Source organism: Vidua macroura, chromosome 1 (genome assembly GCF_024509145.1).
Source record: "Vidua macroura isolate BioBank_ID:100142 chromosome 1, ASM2450914v1, whole genome shotgun sequence".
NCBI lineage: Eukaryota > Metazoa > Chordata > Aves > Passeriformes > Viduidae > Vidua > Vidua macroura.
This window is the reverse complement of record NC_071571.1, coordinates 119512800-119532257: the sequence shown is the minus strand read 5'-3', so window position 1 is coordinate 119532257 and position 19458 is coordinate 119512800. Positions and strand designations below refer to the sequence as shown.

The following is a 19458-nucleotide window of genomic DNA, read 5'->3' as shown; positions in this document are numbered from 1 at the left end:
ATCAATACCTTTGGTTATCTAAATACCTGAATGAAGGGTGTAATAAGGGTAGAGTCAGGCATTGTTCAGTGCCAGGACCAGAGGCAATGGGCACAAACTGAAACATGGGAGGTACTCTCTGAAGATCAGGAAACACTTTTTTACTGTGAGAGTGACGGAACACTGGCACAGGTTGCCCAGGATGGTTGTGGAGTTTCCATCCTTGAAGATACTCATAAGCCATCTGGACATGGTCCTGGACAACTGGCTCCAGGTGGTCCTGCTTGAGCAGCGGGTGGTTGGACCAGATGACCTCCAGAGGTTCCTTCCAATCTCAACCATTCTGTGACTGTGATTTGGTGAGGCAGTGCAAAGTTGCTGGACACATAAAGAAGCACACTTTCATCAAGAGCATAGCAAGACCTTAGGAAAACTGCTGTTAGAAAGCACGTTTTCTGTAGGATTTTTTCAAATCCAAAAAGGCCTCTACTGAAGTCCTGAATCCAATTATGATAGTGTTTTTTACTGAGGATCCTGGTGTCTGCACCTGGTCAGGGGATGACGAGGATCTGCATGGTTCTATGAGGCACAGTCAGGTCATTAGTAAAGATATGAAACTGCATTTGACATAGTCTAAAGTCTAGATAAACAGTATCTACTGCTCTCCTCTCATGCACTGAGTTAGTCATCTCACTATAAAAGGCTTTCAGATTGGTCATGTTGATTTCCTCTTCATAAATCCATGCTGACTATTTCTAATCACCTTCATGTCATTTATATATTTGGGAATGGTTTCCAGGAGGGTTTGCATGAAATACTTTCTAGGGGCCAGTGTGCATGACTAGCTTGTAGTTCCCCTGATTCTCCTCCTTGCATTCCTTGAAGATTGGAGGAACATTTGCTTTCTTCCAGTCCAGTCCACAGGAAACTGTACCAATTACCACAGCCTTTGAAAGATCATTGAGAGTGACCTTGCAGTAATATAAGTCAGCTCTCTCACCACTTAGAGATGCCTCCCATCAGGATGTCAAATTTTTTTTTTTAATATTCTCTAACTTCATCCCCCTCCACCAAAGGTGAGTCTTCCTCACTCTAGAATTTCCCACTGGTCTCAGGGTACTATGATTCAATAAAACTCAACTTAATGGTAAAGTCTGAAGGTGAGTACACTGGCCTTTTCTACATCCTATGTTACAGGGGGCCCTGTTCTGTCTAGTAGTGAAATCACACTTTCCCTAATCTTCCTTGTGCTGCTGATGCAGCTGTAGAAGCTCTCATTAGCCTCCATGTCCCTCATCATAATCAGTTCCAGGCAGACCACGGCTTTTCTAACTTCATCTGCATGTGCTTGGGTAGTGTCTCAAAATCTTGCTGAATCACCTGTCCATCTTATTTTTGCTTCTTTTCTAATGTGGTTGGGTTTTTTTTGTTTTGGTTTGGTTTGGTTTTTTGGGGTTTTTTGTTTTTTTTTTTAATCAGGTGCTACCTCTTAATCAACACAGGTGTTTTGTCACCATTGCTTGAGTTCCTATATATGTGGATAGACCATTTTGACCTTGGAGGAAGGTGGTCCTTGAAAATCAACCACAATGATGGACTCTCTCAAAAGCAATGAAAAACCCACCAATACTGAGGGTAGAAATGGGGCTTGAAAAATGAGAAGGCTATAGAAGTTCATGTGGACATAAGGATTTCTGTAGCTCCGTTACACTACTATCATGGATGCCCAACCCAAGAAAACTATTGGTGCGGGTGAGCTTGGGGCTTTGTCTCGTGGGGAGTTGGAGAAGATTCAGATGATCCCACTCCTCATCTCTTTCACTGCACAGCTTGTGGGGCTCCTCCTCTCTTGGTGACCTGTGGTCAGGGAGCAAATTTCCCTGGCCCAGCCTGTCTGAGATCCCCAGACTCCCCTGCAACCTGGCCTGGATAGATACATCCTGCCTTGGGAGTTTGGGCTAAGACCTCGGAGGTGTCAGGGACAGACACTTCTGGTGGTGCTGGCTATGGGGCCCTGCAGGACGTCAGCACCATCACAGAGCCCATGTAGGCTGCTCTCAGCACAGCCTGGTCCCTGCTGCACACTCTGTTCCACCTGTGCTTGGGGCTTCCAGGACAACCTGTTCCTCAGGCTCTCCCTAGTAAGTGCAAGGCAGAAAGAGTGCTACCCTCCCTGATCAGTATTCAGCGGGTAACAAAGCCCAAAGCACCTTTTGATCTGGAAACGCCAGCTGAGATCATTAGAACCTGCCAGATTTCACAAAAAGTCAGAGCCTCCTGTTGCTACCATTTCCTGGTGACAGCAGGGATCCTGATGTTCCTCAGATAGTTTAGGTGATCAGCAGCCTACAGATTTTCAAAGACTGGTTTAATATTTAGCCAACTCAGTTTCCACTGTTTTCAGTCCTTTGCTGTCTTTTAAAGCTTTTTACAGCCAACTCCTGCTTGAAGAACTCTTCCCTTGTGTTGCTAACACATTCTAAATTGGGCAACAGGCTATGCTGCCATCAGCTGGAATTTGATGAGCAATGGGATAAAAGACCATATGATGTGATACTTAGTGATAGGAGGGGCTGCATATGAGGGCTTAGGCAGATTCTCCAAACCTCAGTCCAGCTCCTGCCCCAGTTTTTATTAAAAAAATCCCCAATTCCTTAATTCAAATAGAAAGTCCAATTACAAAAAATACAAAATAATAAAATAAAATAAAATAAAATAAAATAAAATAAAATAAATCAACCAAACCTTTTGAAATAAGCTAGTCAAATCTTGCTCCCTTGCTCCCTTTACTCTCCCTTTACTCTAAGTTCATGTGAAATGCAGATGGGAGCTGGCCTCATTCTGGCACATGCAGTTATAGTGAATTATACCCACAGAGAACTTGATGGGAAGAGTTTCCTGTCTGGAAATCACATGTGCTGCCAGTTTGAGGGGTTGTCTTGGGAAGAACAAGGAGGCAAAGATCACATCGCACCGTTCTTCCTGTGTATCTCTGCCAGACCCCAGTTGTCACCATGGAAGAGACTGGTATAAAAAGGAAGAAGTGGGGAAGACTTGATTTCCCTTGACTTTTTGCTTTCAGTGGGACAGCACTGGGAAAAGCCATGAAAGATCTGCTCACACTCTCAGGGGAGCCCAAGGAATGTTAGGCAGAGGGAGATAGGCAGCTGAGGCCCACAGAGGGCCAAATAGTTTAGATAATTCTGCTATGCATTGCCACTACTATGTAACCCTGACAATGACTTTCATTCTAAGGACATACATACAGGTTAAATAAGCACCTTAACAGATTAAATAAACAAATCTCTTGGACAAATATATAAGCAAATCTATGTTCTTTTCCCCCCCCATTCTCCCATTTTATTCATCATGTGTTTAACTTTGGTGGAATTTTTAAAAAATCTACTAAATCTGTTCTTACATTTCTACTTAGCTGCATTTTGATCCAATTCCCCATGAATTATAGGGGAAAGAGGACCTGTCTTTTTTTTTTTTTTTTTAACAAAACTGTGAGCTGAAAAAAAAGCAAAACCAAGGAAGACACGAGGCCATACATGTCCAGCTTATTTGGTCAAAAGCAAAGTCCACCCTTGCAGCTTTGTTGATTCATTTCCTTTGAGATTTTCCTGACTAAAATAATATTTGAGTATCAATGACACACACGGGGGTAGCTGACCTTGGCACAGAGCACAAAGGGCAGCAGAAAGGACAATTTTAAGCCAACTTCGTGCCCTCCAGTGCTTTGGAGCTCCAACCTATGCCCAGCTGCCACAGTCCTCAGAGAGATTCAAGTTGAGAATAGCCAAAGCCACCGTCAGGCTCTGAAGTGTTCTCTCTGCTGGTGACTGTCCTTCTCTCCTGGAGGAAGTGTCCTCAGCCATCCCAGGGACTGGGCTCTGTTGGTTGTGTCCACCTGCACCAGTGATGCTGTCTCTCTGTCCCTAGGAAGTCCAGCTCCTTGTTGCGGCAGGATCAGAAGACTGATAGGGACCATGGCCAGGATTACCCCTTCCCACCTTCCAGGTGAACAGAAGACCTTGCCATACAGAACCAACTCTAAGGATCCATGCTGGTGACAAAAACCAGCTTCCCTGGGTGAGAGCTCCTTGCTTGGTGGCCTGGGGCCAGGTTAACTCCATCATAGAATCACAGAATTATAGAATGGTTGGGGTTGGAAAGGACCTGAGAGATCATGTAGTTCCAACACCTCTACCTTGGTCAAAGACACCTTTCACTAGCCCAGGCTGTGTGAAGCTGCATCCCTCCTGGCCTTGAACGCTGCCAGGAATGGAGCATCCACAACCTCTCTGGGGAACCTGTGCCAGTGCCTCACCACCCCCATAGTGAAGAATTTCTTTCTATATCTAATCTAAACCTACTTTCTTTCAGTTCAAAGCCTTGTCCTATCACTTCATGCCCTTGTCAAAAGTCCCTCCCCAGCTCTCTTGTAGGCCCCCTTTAGGTACTGGAAGGTGCTCTAAAGCCTCCCCAGACCCTTCTCTTCTCTAGGTTGAACAACTCCAGCTCCTTCAGAGGAGAGATGCTCCAGTCCTCTGAGCACCTTTGTACCCCTACTCTGGATTCACTCCAGCAGGTCCATGTCTTTCTTGTGCTAAGAACTCCAGAGCTGGATGCAGTATCCCAAGTGGGGCCTCATAAGAGCAAAGTAGAGGGAGAGGATTATCTTCTTCACCTTCCCCCCTACTAAGTTCTCCACAGTGGTACCATGAATCCTACCCATCCCAAGGAAATAAGGATGAAAACACATTTTTCTGTTTCTGGATCCATTACACATCAAATGCAAGAAATTTCCATTCAGGAGTAATCTTACTTTTAAGAATTTACCTATTCCTCTGCCCTGAGGTCTTGATTCTTGTGCACAGCCACACAGCTCTGAAATGCATTGTTTATCACTTTTCCTTCTCTTTTATGGACTCATAAATAAGAGTTGATTTCATAAGTTCACATCCCAAACTGACAGGAATGGAGATATTTTTAACAGAATTTTCATTTGGCATTATGATGCAGGGTACCTTCTGTGTGAAATTCAGTTTTCTTTCTGTTCGCATTGTCTGTACCTCAGGATTTGAAATAATTTCCCTTCTTTAGCATGAGAACGAACAAATAATTGTCTGAACTGTTTTTGCAATAAATGATGTTAACCAAGATACGTTTCCCTTAATCATGTTAGTAGCTGTGCTGACCTCAAGGGCCTTGCTTGCACAGGTAAGTGCTGCTCATGTGAATAAATATGACCCAATCCTCTGCCATACGTGGAAGCAGGGAAGCTCAGCATCTATTTGGATACAGTTTTCTGCCCTCACTGAGAGCTGACTTCATGGTGCAGCAGACAGTCAGGCATGGCAGGAGCTTTCCAAGAGACAAAAATGACTAAATCAACCTCATATGTGTCCTCTGAAGGATACACATTCCCTTGTTACCTTGTGGACTCCTGCTTGTAGATGTCGATGATGTTCTCCACCAGCAGGTTCCTCTGCAGCCCGTAGACACCGTGTCGGTCCAGGACCACCTCGTGCCTGCAGGAGGGACAGCGGAAGCGGCCTCCCGATGCCACAGTTGTACCTCCCCTGGTCGGCAGGTAGGGGTTGGAGGCCTGTTCTTACCAAGCAGCACAAGGAGAGGGAGGTACGGCCGTGAAAAACCATGAAAGCCTCTTCCAAAAAGCACCAAATGGTAGGAAACCATTTGTCACTATGCCCAATGAGAGGGCAATTCCGACATGTCACCCCTGGGAAAGCACCTGGTGACTGCTGGGCGAGGGGCCAGTCCTTCAGCTCACGCTCGGCCAAGTCACCACAGCCAACAGGTGGCACTTTCACCTGCTGTGAGCTCAGCCCTAGCGCCCAGATACATCAACTTTGGCCTTAAATCACTCCCCCCACCCTCTCTCGCCAACTGTTAAAATTGATCTACCAAAACATGTAAAAAATCTTCTTTCCCATTCATTCCAGCCAGTCCTGCTCGGGAAGCAGAGCTCTCTGTGGGAAGAAACCTACCTGGAAGATGTCACTGGCGCACTTCCGACAGAGGTTGTGCTGGCAGGGCAGGATCACCACTGGCTTGGTGAACATCTCCAAACAGATGGGGCAGATCAGCTGTTTCTCCAGGTTATCCATAGTTTGCTGCTCTTTGGAGAAAGACTTGTAGCTCAGGGAGGTGCTCATCCCTAGCTTTTCCTGGGGCTTACGCTCAGGCCACGGCCTTGTGGAGAGGTTTTGGGCTTAATTTCCCGTGAAGTACGTCCGAGGCTGTGCTGCGATCAGAGGCTCTCTGTGTTGCTCGGGCCGGAGGACATTGTTTGAGCGAGGGGCCGAGCAGAACCGGGGCTGTTTTTAGCAGCGCTGCGTCACGAGCTGCCGTCCTGCCGTGCCCATATATGCGCGTGAGAGCAGGACAGGCTGGGACAGGTGACGGCTGCCGGGGGAGGGGGGAGGCTGGAGAGGCCCTGGCTCTCCTCACTCACACATGGCAGCCTTCACCCCTTGAGGAGCTGGGAGCGATAAGCAAAGGCCATCCGCTCCCTTCCCTTATCTTTGCAGGTCAATGGAGACCGAAGGGCTTTTCCCAGCCTGTGCAGCCACATCCTGCAGCCTAATAGACACTCTGTTGTGAGTGAGCAGCCATGGCCACGAGAGGCAGGATGTCATTTTGCCCATGTGTTTTGGGAGGCACCAGGATCCTACCTTTCCAAGGTGTGAAGTACGTGTGGTTACTGGAGAAGACAATAGGAGTGATGGCTGCTCTGGAGCTTGAGCACTTCAGGGTGTAAACATCTCAACACCTTGAAAACCAGACAAACAAAATTGCCTGCCTATAACTGTGCTTAAGTTTGTTCTGGTAAGATTTTGGTCTTAGGAGCTATAACATAAAAATCCAACGTGACTTTGTGCCATTTGTGCACATTAACTCCATGGACAGGTTAAATATGCATGAAAAACATTTGAATTTCCAGATGAGAAAAAAAAACAGAAGAAATACAGTGTGAAAGGCTTTCATTTGTGCTCCTAGAGAATAGGTACTAATTGTATCTGCTCTCTCTCTGATAGTTTAATTCAAATATATTTTCATTTTGGGCACTGCTGTGTTTATATCTGTTTATTAGACCCTGATATCCCTTTCAGCTTGGCACTTGTTCCAGAGTTATTTTTAAAATGACAATTTCCCAGATAATTTGTGACATGTGATGCCTGATCTTAAGGGAAAGCCATCTGTGCTTTTACTTGCCAATAATTCATCACACAACTGTACAAGCAATAAATACCTCATCTTCAAATTTAAGCCAAAGTCCCTGCATTACTGTATAAAAACACTTTGCCACCATACTGTACATGTAATCAGAATATTTTCTTCTCTTTCAGTCAACAACTACAATACTTTCTCAGTTCAGTGTCTGTAGAAACCTTCAATGTTAATTCTGCCTTATGACTATATAGGGCTTGCATCTGAAAAATGCAGTAGAGCAGCTGAGTGAGTGCCCCATGCATCCAGGGACAGACCCCCCCATTCTAAAGCAGGGCCCTCAGTCTGCATGCAACACCAGTCTGCATGCAACACCAGTCTGGAAACTGTGCGCTTCAGGAAAGTACAAAAGTGAAGGTTTTAATGGATTTCTGCATGAAAATGAATACTATCTTCTGCGTGCAATTGTAATAAATAACATTAAATTAAATGTATTATTGGCTATTTTATTTTCAGTGCTTCACATGCTTCTTAAGTGTTTGAGTGAACTGTACTCATTTGCAGCCCACCAAGGGAAATTCCCCTGTGTAAACTTACACACATTTGTCAGCAGTCTCATAGAAACAAATCGATTTTTCTAAGTCTCGCATTCACAGGAAATTAGTTATACCTTAGTTAAACTCACTTGAAATCACACCTTTGCTCCTACTGCCTGCTGTGGACAAGGGCCTGGAGTCCAGTGGGAGAAGCTGCTCCGGCAGCTGAGCTGCGGACAGCTGGGGCTTTTGGCAGGGCTGGCAGGGAGCCTTCCCTGTAAGAAGATATTTCTCTTCTTTCCCTCCCCTCATAGCTGGGTCAGAGGTGACTTTTGCATCTGGAGGATTCTGAACGCCTCATTCTTGCCCTCCTAACTTTGAGTCAGCTGCCCCTTGCACAGCAAAACCTGCTTCAGTAAGGGGTTCTGAATTAGATGAGGAAAGCCATCCTCATCTGACAGGGCAGGAACTTCCACCTTACTGCACAGGCAGAAACAGAGAAATTCTGGAGTGAAAAGCCGAAGGCTAGAAATGTCAGCACACAAAAACATCTGCATATGCTGATGTAGTGAAGGGGGTGTTCCTGGCATGCAAAAAAAGCCATGCTGGCCCTCTGGAAAATGAACTGAGGCACATCTCAGGGTGTAACTTGCCTCTGGGATGTGATTCTGGTGATTTTATACATAGCCATGGTAACCCCCAAAAGCCTTCTCTTAAGTGACTGAGCAGGACATCTGATGCATCTACAGAAGATATCTGGTGGCAACAAGGTGGAGGACAGTGTGCTGCTAGTTTTCCCCTTTCTGTGTGCTGAAGCATGCTGACATGGCACTGGTAACAAACAGCACAACCAAAAAAGAGGAGTCAACAAAACAAAGATAAACCCATCTTTTGCAACCAGGCCTGAGCTGAAATATTTTTCTGGCAGGAACATGTAGTCTAGACATGTGAAAAATTAGTACAGGTTTTTCTGAGAAGGTATTGTGAACCACAGCAATAAATTATAGGTAAAGAACTGCAGAGGCTTGACCACACTTGCAAAGGCAGGATGAGAAGTGCCAGAAAAGCCACACATTGTATGACCACTCTGCAAGCAGGAGGAAGAGAAGAGCCAAGTCCAAGACACTGAGGAGAAACAGGAAGATCCTGCAGCTGGTCTTCAGCAGGGACTACTTAGGATAAGCTTCAAAGAACTTGCACTGAGAAAGTGCCTGGCACCCTCCTGTCTCTCCCTGGCAGTCCTGTCCCCCTCCTCTTCCTCCCCTTCCACTCCTGCAGGGGAAGACCACCAGCACACACAGCTGTCCACCATTGAAGAGTCACCAAATCAAGCCATCTCTAAAGGGACTCCTCCTAGACAGAAAATCTGGATGTCTGCCAGCCATCACTAAGAAGAAATTTTTTTTTTTTTCAGTGTTGCTTGTCTTGGAGTGTTACCTGGCTTTGTTTACATAACCAGAACACTAATTCCTAAATATAGGCTTGCTTTTACAGACATTACTTCTAACTCCACGATTTTGCAGCTGAATAACAGCTTGTGGCCTGTGGACTGATGGCCTGGAACCTGGAAAACTGGCTGCAAAGCAGTGGGCTTAGGAGAGGGATTTGGAGGAGGAAGGAGAGGTTGAGTGCTGTTTGATTGAAACCCAGGTTCGGGTTTCAATGCCATAATGACATCTCTGGCTTTTGCATTCACAGAATTCCCCTCTGCAACCTCTTATCTTGTACCAGAGTTGTGAAGCTCTTGTGTGTCACTCAGAAAATCAGCCCTGTGGCTCTTTCGCCTGACTGGAAAACAAAGAGAAAAATCATATTTTGGCCAGAGGATGCTGTCAAAAACATGCTCCCACGTGAGTTGTTTCTCCAACGAGCCTGCAGAGACAAAGTGCACTCTGCAAGGAGCAGACTCCTTGTCCAGGCATCCTGTCCTGGACATGGTGGGTGGTGAGAAGCATCCTGGTCCATGAGGTGACAGTGCCTTGGCCTGCTGCCACCCCACCTTCTGCCTGTCCTGGGGGGTGAGCAAGTACCCCACCACCCAGCCCAGGATTGGGCAGACCTCTATACTGGCAGCTGCCTGAAGCAGCTGGGAACTGCCCATCATTCCCTGGGCAGGGATCAACATCCACCCCCACCCCACTGCCTCCAGCAGCTCCCCACTCCTGAGGCTGGTGGGACTCACCTGCAGGCTTCCCATAACAGCCCAGCTGCTGGAAGAGGACAGAGCTGGTGGGTGCCTGAGCAATACAACATCCTAACAAAAATGAGGTTGTCGTCTCCAATTCTGCCCACCCAAATGTGAGACTTAGGGCAAAATAATGATGCATCCTTCCCCTCTTCCCAAACTGCTACCTCTGCCTGTTGTTCTGGCTGAAAAGATTTGCATTTTTAGCTAAGCATGCTTTGGGGAAGCTAGGGGAGGTTCTCCATCAATCTCACCTTTTGTCTGTGCCCATTTACCCCCGCCGTGAACAGTCCCTTGGGAGCGGGTGGCAAGCACCGGCATTCCCACCTACAAGCCAGCATGTTGCAGAGACTCAGATTTCACTTACATTGGCAACAAGTTAATGAGCCGACAAGCCAGCTATAAGATGAAGTCCTCCTACCTATACAAGTGCAAACTGCAAATTATATTTTGCATTTCATGATTTTATTGTGATCGATATACACTCCATGATAAACACTGAGACTACCCTTGTGTGTGACTCAATTTATGCAGCCAAAGAGAGCCTTTGCAACAGAGACAAGTGCTTTCAAAAACATTTGGCTTTTGAGACTGACATTTTTTCCACTCAACACACACATACATATATATATATATATATCTTTGTCTTTGTGTACCTCATATGTGATGACAGGCCATATGCGGTCAGTATTTGGAGACCTTCTAAAAACAGTCTGAGGGTTGGTTTCAGATCTCCAGGAAAACAAAGACCAGCACAGGAGATAATGACATCTTTAGAAAGTTTCTTTTGCACATATGAAACCACAGCAGAAGAGGAAAGCTCAAAGCATTTCCAAGGGTGAGTCACTGGGAGCAGATCAAATATATGGGACATAAGATTTCAGGAACCAGCTACAAAGACCAGACAGAGGGAGGATGTCTGCCCTTTTCTTTTTAATAGAGGATGGACAGTGCCCTGAGCTGCACTGTGCTCAAAACCTTCCACAGTTTGTAGCAAACCTGGAGAAACATGGGATAAAAGGACATATGAATTAGATAATAACTTCTGTTCCAAATTAATCAGTAGTACCAACATAAATTATAGCAGACAAACCTCAGAGATTTAGATTAAAAGACCCCGAAACAGTGAGAGTCTGTGGACAAACTGCATCAAGGACTCATTCCTTCATGCTGTGGTTCTGCCATCGTTGTGACACCAAGACAGGTGGGGTCACTGCCCCACCTGTCTGCCTGGGAGAAGGGAGATCCTTTGGCTTCCTTTTGCCCTCCAGCAGTGCCAGCAAGCCAGCATGAACCTGTCACCAGCTTTAGGGGACACAGGGAAACAAAGCCCTCCTGGAAGAAAGTCCTGGTTTCCTCAGAGTGCTTAAGATCAGGATAAGAAATGGTGCTTAGGCCATACCCTTCAGCAGGCAGGGTGACCCTGTGAGGTGATTAACATGAGGCATTTATCATGTTCCTTGCAGTTACTAGTATTGCCTAAAGTCTCAAAATCAGTGAGCCTGAAAAGACCAGATGTAGGATAACAAACATGAGATGAACAGTTCAGCATCTCCCCAAACCACATGCAGCTTTACAAACCCAGAGATTCCCAAACCCTTATCCCCTCCACACATCACTAGAAAGAGATCCATATTTCACAGCCAAGGCATAAAAGTATGTCTAAAGGACTGGATGAAGTATTGCATGTGGGAAATAACAGCACTGCACTACTGTCTACCTAAAAATAGGTCCTTTCCAGGACTAGGGACAAGTTTCACAGATAACAAGAACAGCCTTGCTTTTCCACACCCCTAAACATACCCTGCAGTGAAAATGAGACATGAAGGAAGAAAGGATATAAGTAAAACAAAAGCAGTTAGAAAAAGGGGAGAGCACACCAGTTAGAAAAGTGGGAAAATCCCACTTCCTTTTGAAGAGTAAGCAAGCAAGTACTTTACTATTTTAGCACAACCCTCTGCTTTTCAAATGCACCCCTGACCCTTTCCCTGCTACTTTGCTATCACAGCATCCCACAAGAGCCTGTTTGTAAATCATGGCTTGATGTCTCCTCTGTAGCAGAAAGGTAGGAATGGTGAATCCTCCCCATGTACCTGCATTTTGTGGAATAACAAGGACGTTTGATTCTGGAGTGCAGGAGTTGGTGCTGTGGCACTGGAGAGGAACAGAGGTGGCACAGCAGGGGCAGTGCTAGGGGGGCCTCCTAAGCATACCAGAATTTAAGGAAAAGGGTATTGCAGAGCTTTAACAACAGGAATTTTGACTGGGTGAGAGATTTGTGTTCTGCTCTGGACTTAACAGGCCATAGCCATAGCACTCCAAACCCCACTGCTGCAGCCCCAGCTCTGTCAGTAGGAAAGGAGAGTGATGTTCAGTAGAGAGGGACTTGTGTTTCACAGCACAGATCCAGCTCAGGCTTCCCAGCTGGCATCAGCTCATCACTTCACAGGGATACAGCCCTGTCCCAGGGTCAGGTTTCTCCCTAGCATTGGTCTGCTTGACTTAAGCCACTCTTGATGCTATTTCAGTACACTCTCCATTGCTCAGCTGGCAGAGCAGAGGACTGCAGATAATTTTTTTTCCAGGACAATGCTCAGGTCCATAGTTCAAAGGAGAGACTGATTTTAAGTTTGCACTCAGCACAAACTTTATACCACATCAGAGACCTGCTGAGACTCCATCCCAGCTCCCCAGGATGGTCTAGGTTATGTTCTCATCCACCCCATCTTGAGGGTCATTCTTTCAGGACAGAATAGAGATTCAGTGCTTGAAGATAAAGGGTCAAATAGGTCCATATTACAGCTAAAGAAAAATACTGTGTGGGGGCAGAAAGGTTTTCACACAGTAATTTGCTACCAGAACCAGGAAAGTGTCTGATTTATCAAGTGGCTAGTGTCAGAGGCAACAAATGTTCTTAGGGTTTTTTGGTTTTTAAAAATTCTTCTGTTTTCCTTTTATTTCTTTTTGCTATATGCCCTGCAAATGCTTTCAAGGCATATAGCAAAACCAGCATGACTCTTCATTTCTGAGTACCAATACCTTTTTTTCCCTTTTGAAAGTCAGATAAGAAGAGAAAGTTTTCCTTTTGGCCATTTTCCAGTCAGGTTCTTTCACCCACTCCTTCACAAGAGATTTTTGTGAGCATAGGAGAGCACAGCACTTGAGAGAGAGATGCAGGCATTTGCAAGGAAAACAACTGGAAAAGCCTTCAAGCCAGGCACTTTTAGCTACGATCAGGAATGCCATCCACTGTGACATTGTGTTCATTGTAACAAGCTGCAGTTTATTGCATTAACGTCCTTTTGAATTATCACTTCAGTAAGCATCTCAAGCACGTCGGCCCATGTCCACACATGTGGTGTTGCATCACCCTCTCCCCACACCAGGCTGGTCCCTAGGAGTCAGACCTTCTGATTCTAGCAAAGTTTAGGGAATGCAAGGGAAGAAAGGGTGCATAGCAAGTCCTTTCACCATAGCATAACTCAGATTTTGTGTCAGCTAAAAGGCTTTGACCTTGCCACAGAGGGGGCAGCTTTGCAGTAAGATTTGTGTGTGCTGACTGAGGATGCACATCTCTCACTACACAGTTCTCCCCTCTGCAGTCAGGATTGGGCGATATGAACAATAGTTCATGGCAATAGTTCACGGCAACAGAGAGCACCATAATAGTCTGATACGATGATCTGGGTGGAAGACAAAGAGTTGAGGCTGGCTGTCTTCCTCTCCTTCCAAAATTCTCCCCCTGATGCAGCCAACAGAGCTTGCCATCAGCCTGGAGGGTGACCCCCTACATGACCCCAGCCATCAGCACTGAGGGAGGCTGCTCCAGCACTGAATGTAAGGGAAGGTGTGCTGCTGTGAGCTGAATGTGCTCCTTTGTCCCACCACTGTGGTCAAGAAGCTGGGAAAACAGGGCACGACTGACCCCACATCCCCTGTCACTGCCACTCTTTGGATCAGGAGAAGAGAAGAGAGGGAGAGAACAGGCATATGCAAGGCACAGGGAGGGCTGGCATGTGGTGGCAAAGCAGAGCACAGGATCAGTGCCAGAGCTGCTGTGCATTTCCATTGTCACAGCGTTTAGAGCTGCACTGCTAATGGTGCCTGCAAACAAGGAGAGGTAGTGTAAAGACAGAGCCTCTGATGGATCTGCTTATTGCAAGTTTTGCTTCTTCATGTAACTTGTGTTGCTCTTTTTTGTAATGCTGTGGGGTCAGCTCCCTTCATCTCTATCCTGTTGTAGATGTGCAGAAAATCTTACTTCAGATAATCCTTAGGTAAAAGGTGACAAGCTGGAGCAGTACACGGCCTTGTTCTGATGCTTCTGATAATTCCAAAGCCTGTAATGCAAACATGAGACGGGTGATAATAGATTTATGTAAGAGTAGACTACAAATCACGTCTCTTCCAGTTGCCCACGCAGGACGGCCTTCATGCTATTTCCATCCCTAATCAGTGCTACTTCAAGCTGACAGCTTTGCAGGAGCATTGTTTTGTGCAGAAATTTGTATTCAAGTCACCTTTTGGGCCTTAGTTCCCCATATCCCATAGTGATGCATTTGCTACTTGCCATCATGCTCCTGGGACTGGGGTTGCTGCAAGATCCTGCTGGGAGTTTCTCTCAGGACTGCATCTCTCATCTTTTGATAGCTCAGCTCCCAGGGCTGCACTGTTTTCAGAGGAATCCTTAAGTCACTGGCTCTAATTACAGCTCAGAGGAGAGGGGATTTTGGCAGGGGAGGAAGATTTCTACTAATCACTATACTTCTTATTGTACACCAACAGACACATTGAGGAACCTCAGGAGTCATGCCCAGAGCCTTTGTCCCATTCCATGCCAGTGTCCACAGCTGCCTTTGCCAGCAGAGGATGCCTCTGCCATCCATGACCTTCACCAGAGGTACTCACCAGGGACCTCATTTCTGCAGCCAGAATGGGGCAGGCATGGCTATCACTAACCTTTAGCATTCCAGAGAACATGGCAAGGAGCCTGACATGAGCTAGGTGGCCACAGAGTAACAGCTCACTGTCCCCTTCAGCTAGTAATGTCAGCAGGCAATCAGTAACAATGAAATCCCACTTAATCCAGAAGAGCTGAAGTAAGAATGGAAATAAAATAATTCATCCATGACAAATCCATTAATATCCATCCAAAATGGATTATATTTATGGAATACTTAAAAAACTACACAGGCTCCTATCCTTGCTGTTCTTAATTAGCAAGACCTCTCACCCACCATCAGGTATTCAGGTGATATTCCTGAGAAGGGGCATTGCTTCCTTAGAAGCCTTCTCTGCATGTAACGTCTCAGGTTGCATTCAGTGGGATACTCCTGATATGTCAGGTCTCATAACTAGTCCCTTGGGTTCCTGAAATGTGTCCAGACAGGATGCTTATTCCCAGAACTGAAGTCATGCATTGTTCCCTTCCAGGGAAGTATGTCTCTTTAACAAGCCAGGTGTCATCCAGTCAGGCAGGACTTTAGCTGGTGACTTGTTAACATGTTCCCATGTGAAATGTTTTTTATACTTGACCTCACAAGGTACATGGAGATTGAAACTGAAAAACAGAGCTTCTCAAGGAGCCAATGGGGAGAGCATGAAGCTCCATCTTTCTTCATCTTGGTGTTCTCATTTTCAGCCCTTCCCTCACTTTACAGCTTTCTTAGGGAAGCATGTCCAGCATGTGGAAGGAAGAAAGGGCCTCTTGTCTCTGACCCAAGCCTGGTGCTGTCCCCACTCCTCCCTCCACCCCAAGTGCTGTGGGAGCCATGCAGGAGGGCAAAAAAGTGCTGAAACTTTTCTTTCCATTTTAGGGAGGAAACTGTGCTGCCAGCTGGCTAATGGGTGTGTCCATGTGGTCCCTACCTGAGACCACTTTGTAAGACTGGCAGGAGAATGTTTGAGGGAAGTGGAAGATGCAAAGGGAAAAAGACACAAGAGGATAAGGAAGGAGACTGTGTGCATGCACAGCAGTAAGTCCTGGGATGTTGTCTGCATTGAACAGGTCCTTTAAAAGTGATTTCTCAAGCCCAGCACAATGCCTCTACCTCCTCTGCTACTTTGCAGCACCACAGCAACTGGCTCCTCATCCTTCCCACATCAACCTTTATCTCCTTTATCCTCTTCCATGAAGGGGTGAACTGTCTGGCCCTCTCCCTGAAAAGACAAGTCCCATCAACCAGGGAGCAGCCTCTGCTTGAGCAGGCAAGGACTTCTCCCCTTGCTTCTATTTCCAGCAGTAGCTTGAAGCAACCCATCCCCTCCAAACCAAGGCTCACTAGGCTCACACACTTTGCTGTATTCTGGTTTTGCCCACCAGAATAATGACAGCAGGCAGGGCAAAGAAGAGATTTTTACATTATTACAGAAGGAAAAAAAAAAAAAAGATAAAAAGAAAATAGTGGCATTGAGACATCAAGTCAGTGCCTTTCCCACAACAGCACTCAGGCTTAGCCAAGGTATTGTTAGCTGGCCAGGTAATGCTAAAGAAATGAAATCATTCTTATTTTTGCCAAGAAGAAAGGCCATCCTGTCTCTTGAATAGGGAAGAAATAGGAAGAGCTCTATATCAAAGTAGTGAAATTCTCATGATTGGAAGAATTTGGGATTTTAGCAGAAAATTTTTTAGAACACAAGAAGTGCTTTGTTCCACCGCAAGGAAAAGTTTCTTGGTCAACACAGCCTGAAGTGTAAGGTGTGGAGGAAGGTAGGCTGTCTGCTCCTTACTGTGTCAGGAGGGCCTGCAGCAAAATGCCTGGATATGAGAGAATAGCCATGCTGATTTAATCTTCAAAGCCAGTAAATGAAGCCTAGTTTTCTCTCATTTCCCCACCTACCTCTTTTATAAGTTTATCTGTCTTGGCAACTGAGTATATGTTTTTATTTTCTTTTTGTCTTAACCTGTCTTGCATTAAGTATGATTTCAGTGTAATTGGATACTAATGACTTGTTCCTTGCCAAAGGATGTGGTAAAACTCCACGTAGAGCTTGGGGCACCTTACCAGCACTCTGGGCTGCCAGCTTGTTCTCCATGATATCCATTGTGTGCGAACATCCAAAGCAATGTCCTTTCCTTCAGCTGCAGGCCCCATGCTCTCCCCTGGACAACAGTCAGGCAAGGAGAAGTATAGAAGCATTCTAGAAATGGATTACCCCTTCTCATTTCTAGCTCTTACATGTATTCACTCCCTTATTGGTCCACTAGCCTGAATTCCAAGCTCTGTCTCCAGCTTTCTTTAGGCATTTGGATTGTTTGCTACAACCAAGGCTTTGTCTCAAACCATGAGTCTTGGTTGCAGCCCTCTCTACGGCTCAAGCAGGGCCCATCTCGCTGGGTCCTGCTTTCTGAATTGCCAGACACCATGATGCAGCTGTTTTGGAATGCAGTACATGCTGCAGTAAGCAAAATGGAGCAGCCTTGTTTGCTCAGAGAAATTCTGTTGGAGCTACACGGAAATCCGAGAGACTATCCTTCTCTGACATCATTCTTCATCCCATCACTGCAGGAGGGGTAGCGTCCCTGAGATCTCTGAGCTCATACATGGAAGCCCTCTATCCTGCCTGGCCTGGGTATGCAGTGGATCATCTCTCTGGCTGCCAACTGGAGGAATAGGTGTGAGTCCAAGATGCCCAAGCAGAAAAAGGCAACACCTCCACCCCTGCAAACTCTTGTTTGCAATTACACCCTTCCTGTTGTTCTACACCCACCACCCATTTGGACACACTCACCCCCTTTCATTCACTTTGTGGTTTTTCTGGCTAATTCAGGGGAAAATAAAACACATTTGCAAGAGAGAAGCTATTTGTAAGTCTTTGCTTATGAAGGATCTGCTCCTCCCAGTTTATCCCCCTGCACTAGCCCAAGGCAGTCATGAATAATTTGGCCTTATCTTCACTACCCACCTTACTTGCACCTCATAAAGTAAAGTGGGCAAGGACGTAAATGAAGAGCGATTGGACTGAATAACATGTCTAAAGCGAGCTGTCTGTGGACACAGACAGTGGCTCTACCTCTCACCTACTGAATACATTCCCCACTTCTCCCTCCTTGCTCCCACTCCATGCCTTTTTCTTCATTACCTCAGCACAACACTCCTCCTCCAGGCTGCAGTTTGGCAAGCACCTGCAAAAGGCTGAGCTGCCCTGGCCAGCAGGATAGAGCAGCCTGGGCCTCTCACCTACCTTGTGCTGGCCCTGACCGCAAGGTCTGGTCCCCTCATTAGCACCATCTGAGCTGATTCACTTCACTGGCCATTGGAAAATTACCCACCTTGTTGGATTATCAAGGTGACTCAGGTGCCTGGAGTGCCCACAGAAAACTACAGCTAGGACAAGGCAAGCTCTATACTTCAGAGCAGTAGAGAAGAGGGAAGGAGAAGTGGGACCTCTTTACTTTGGATTAAAGAGCTGTCAAACTGGCTCATCCTCCTTTCAAACTTTGTCCTCAACTTCTTTATTATTATCCAGAACATAATTAATACCTTCAGTACCCCAGAAGATAATCCATTACTTGAAGGAGCGCTCACAATCAAGTCAAGCCAAAAGACATCACTTATGACAGCAGTCAGGCAAAATCACTGCTGCCAGGAAGGTACAGTAGCAATGTGTGCTCAAATAGGGTTGTGGTAATTAACATCTGACTCCAGCAGCTCCCAGCATTTTCGATGGCAGCAGGTTGCATGAATCTCATCCTGCTTCTAAGGAATGGAAAAAAGTGCCATTAATGTTCTTTCCCAAGCTCCCTAATGTACAACACTGGTTAAGTGTTTTGGTTTGGTTTTCATTGGCCTAATGAAACTAGGGCTGAATATGCAGGTTTTTTCCCCAGTATCCTGGCTCTCTCTGGTACAGACCTGTTTGTAAAAGCCTGAATGGACAACTGTCATGCCAGAACTGAAACATCAAACAAAGGCTACCATGGGAAAGAAGCTTGCAGCTCACTGACATCAAGATATTATCAGTGATGGATCAACACATTTGACTGCCACAAGGTAAGCAAAGGGCTCAGAAAAGCAGGCAGCAAGTGTCAGAGGTCCTGAAGCTGAATCCAAAATGTCATAAATCGTGTCTCTTCTTGGAAAAGCAGAATCTATTTTGCATGTGGTTGATGAGTAAAAACTGGAAAACAAGTTCTGTGACTTCGTGGCCTTTGTGGAGCATATCAAGTGACCAAGACCACAGTCACTGAGACACAGTCACTTTTGTGAAGCACCAATGTGATGCTCTGTATGAATTCATAGGCAAAGCCTGTTCAGACAGTTCAAAGAGCATCACCTCTGGCAGCTGAGCTGCAGGAAAAAATTATGGGGTAGAGACCAAGAGTAATTCAGAGGTCAGGGCAGGAACCAACATGCGGACGTGAGTCAGGCGTGTTGTAACAGGAGAGGTACTGATGTGACACTGGCGTGAGGGCTGCCAGGAAGATGAGCTGCTGATGCTGTCTGACTGCCTCCAGAGATGCTCTTACCCCTCAGAGCAGATCAGCTCTGTGTTAGTCCCAGCCCTCCAGGCTCTGTCTGTCTGATGTGGGGTCCTTCTCAGCAGCAGGACCAGGCA

General features: G+C 46.1%; 1 protein-coding gene across 3 annotated transcripts in view; it reads right to left on the bottom strand.

Moving 5' to 3' along the window:
- TRIM55 (tripartite motif containing 55) overlaps positions 1-6186 on the bottom strand; it is a 34637-nt gene extending 28451 nt beyond the window's left edge. For all 3 annotated transcript variants that reach the window (XM_053982646.1, XM_053982650.1, XM_053982660.1), the window contains exons 1-2: positions 5997-6186; positions 5421-5593 (exon numbers count right to left, since the gene is read on the bottom strand). In XM_053982646.1, the coding sequence (XP_053838621.1) occupies positions 5421-5593; positions 5997-6164 (341 nt within the window). In that variant the 5' untranslated portion in view covers positions 6165-6186. The remainder of the gene's footprint in view (positions 1-5420; positions 5594-5996) is intronic.
- Positions 6187-19458: the final 13272 nt, after the last annotated feature.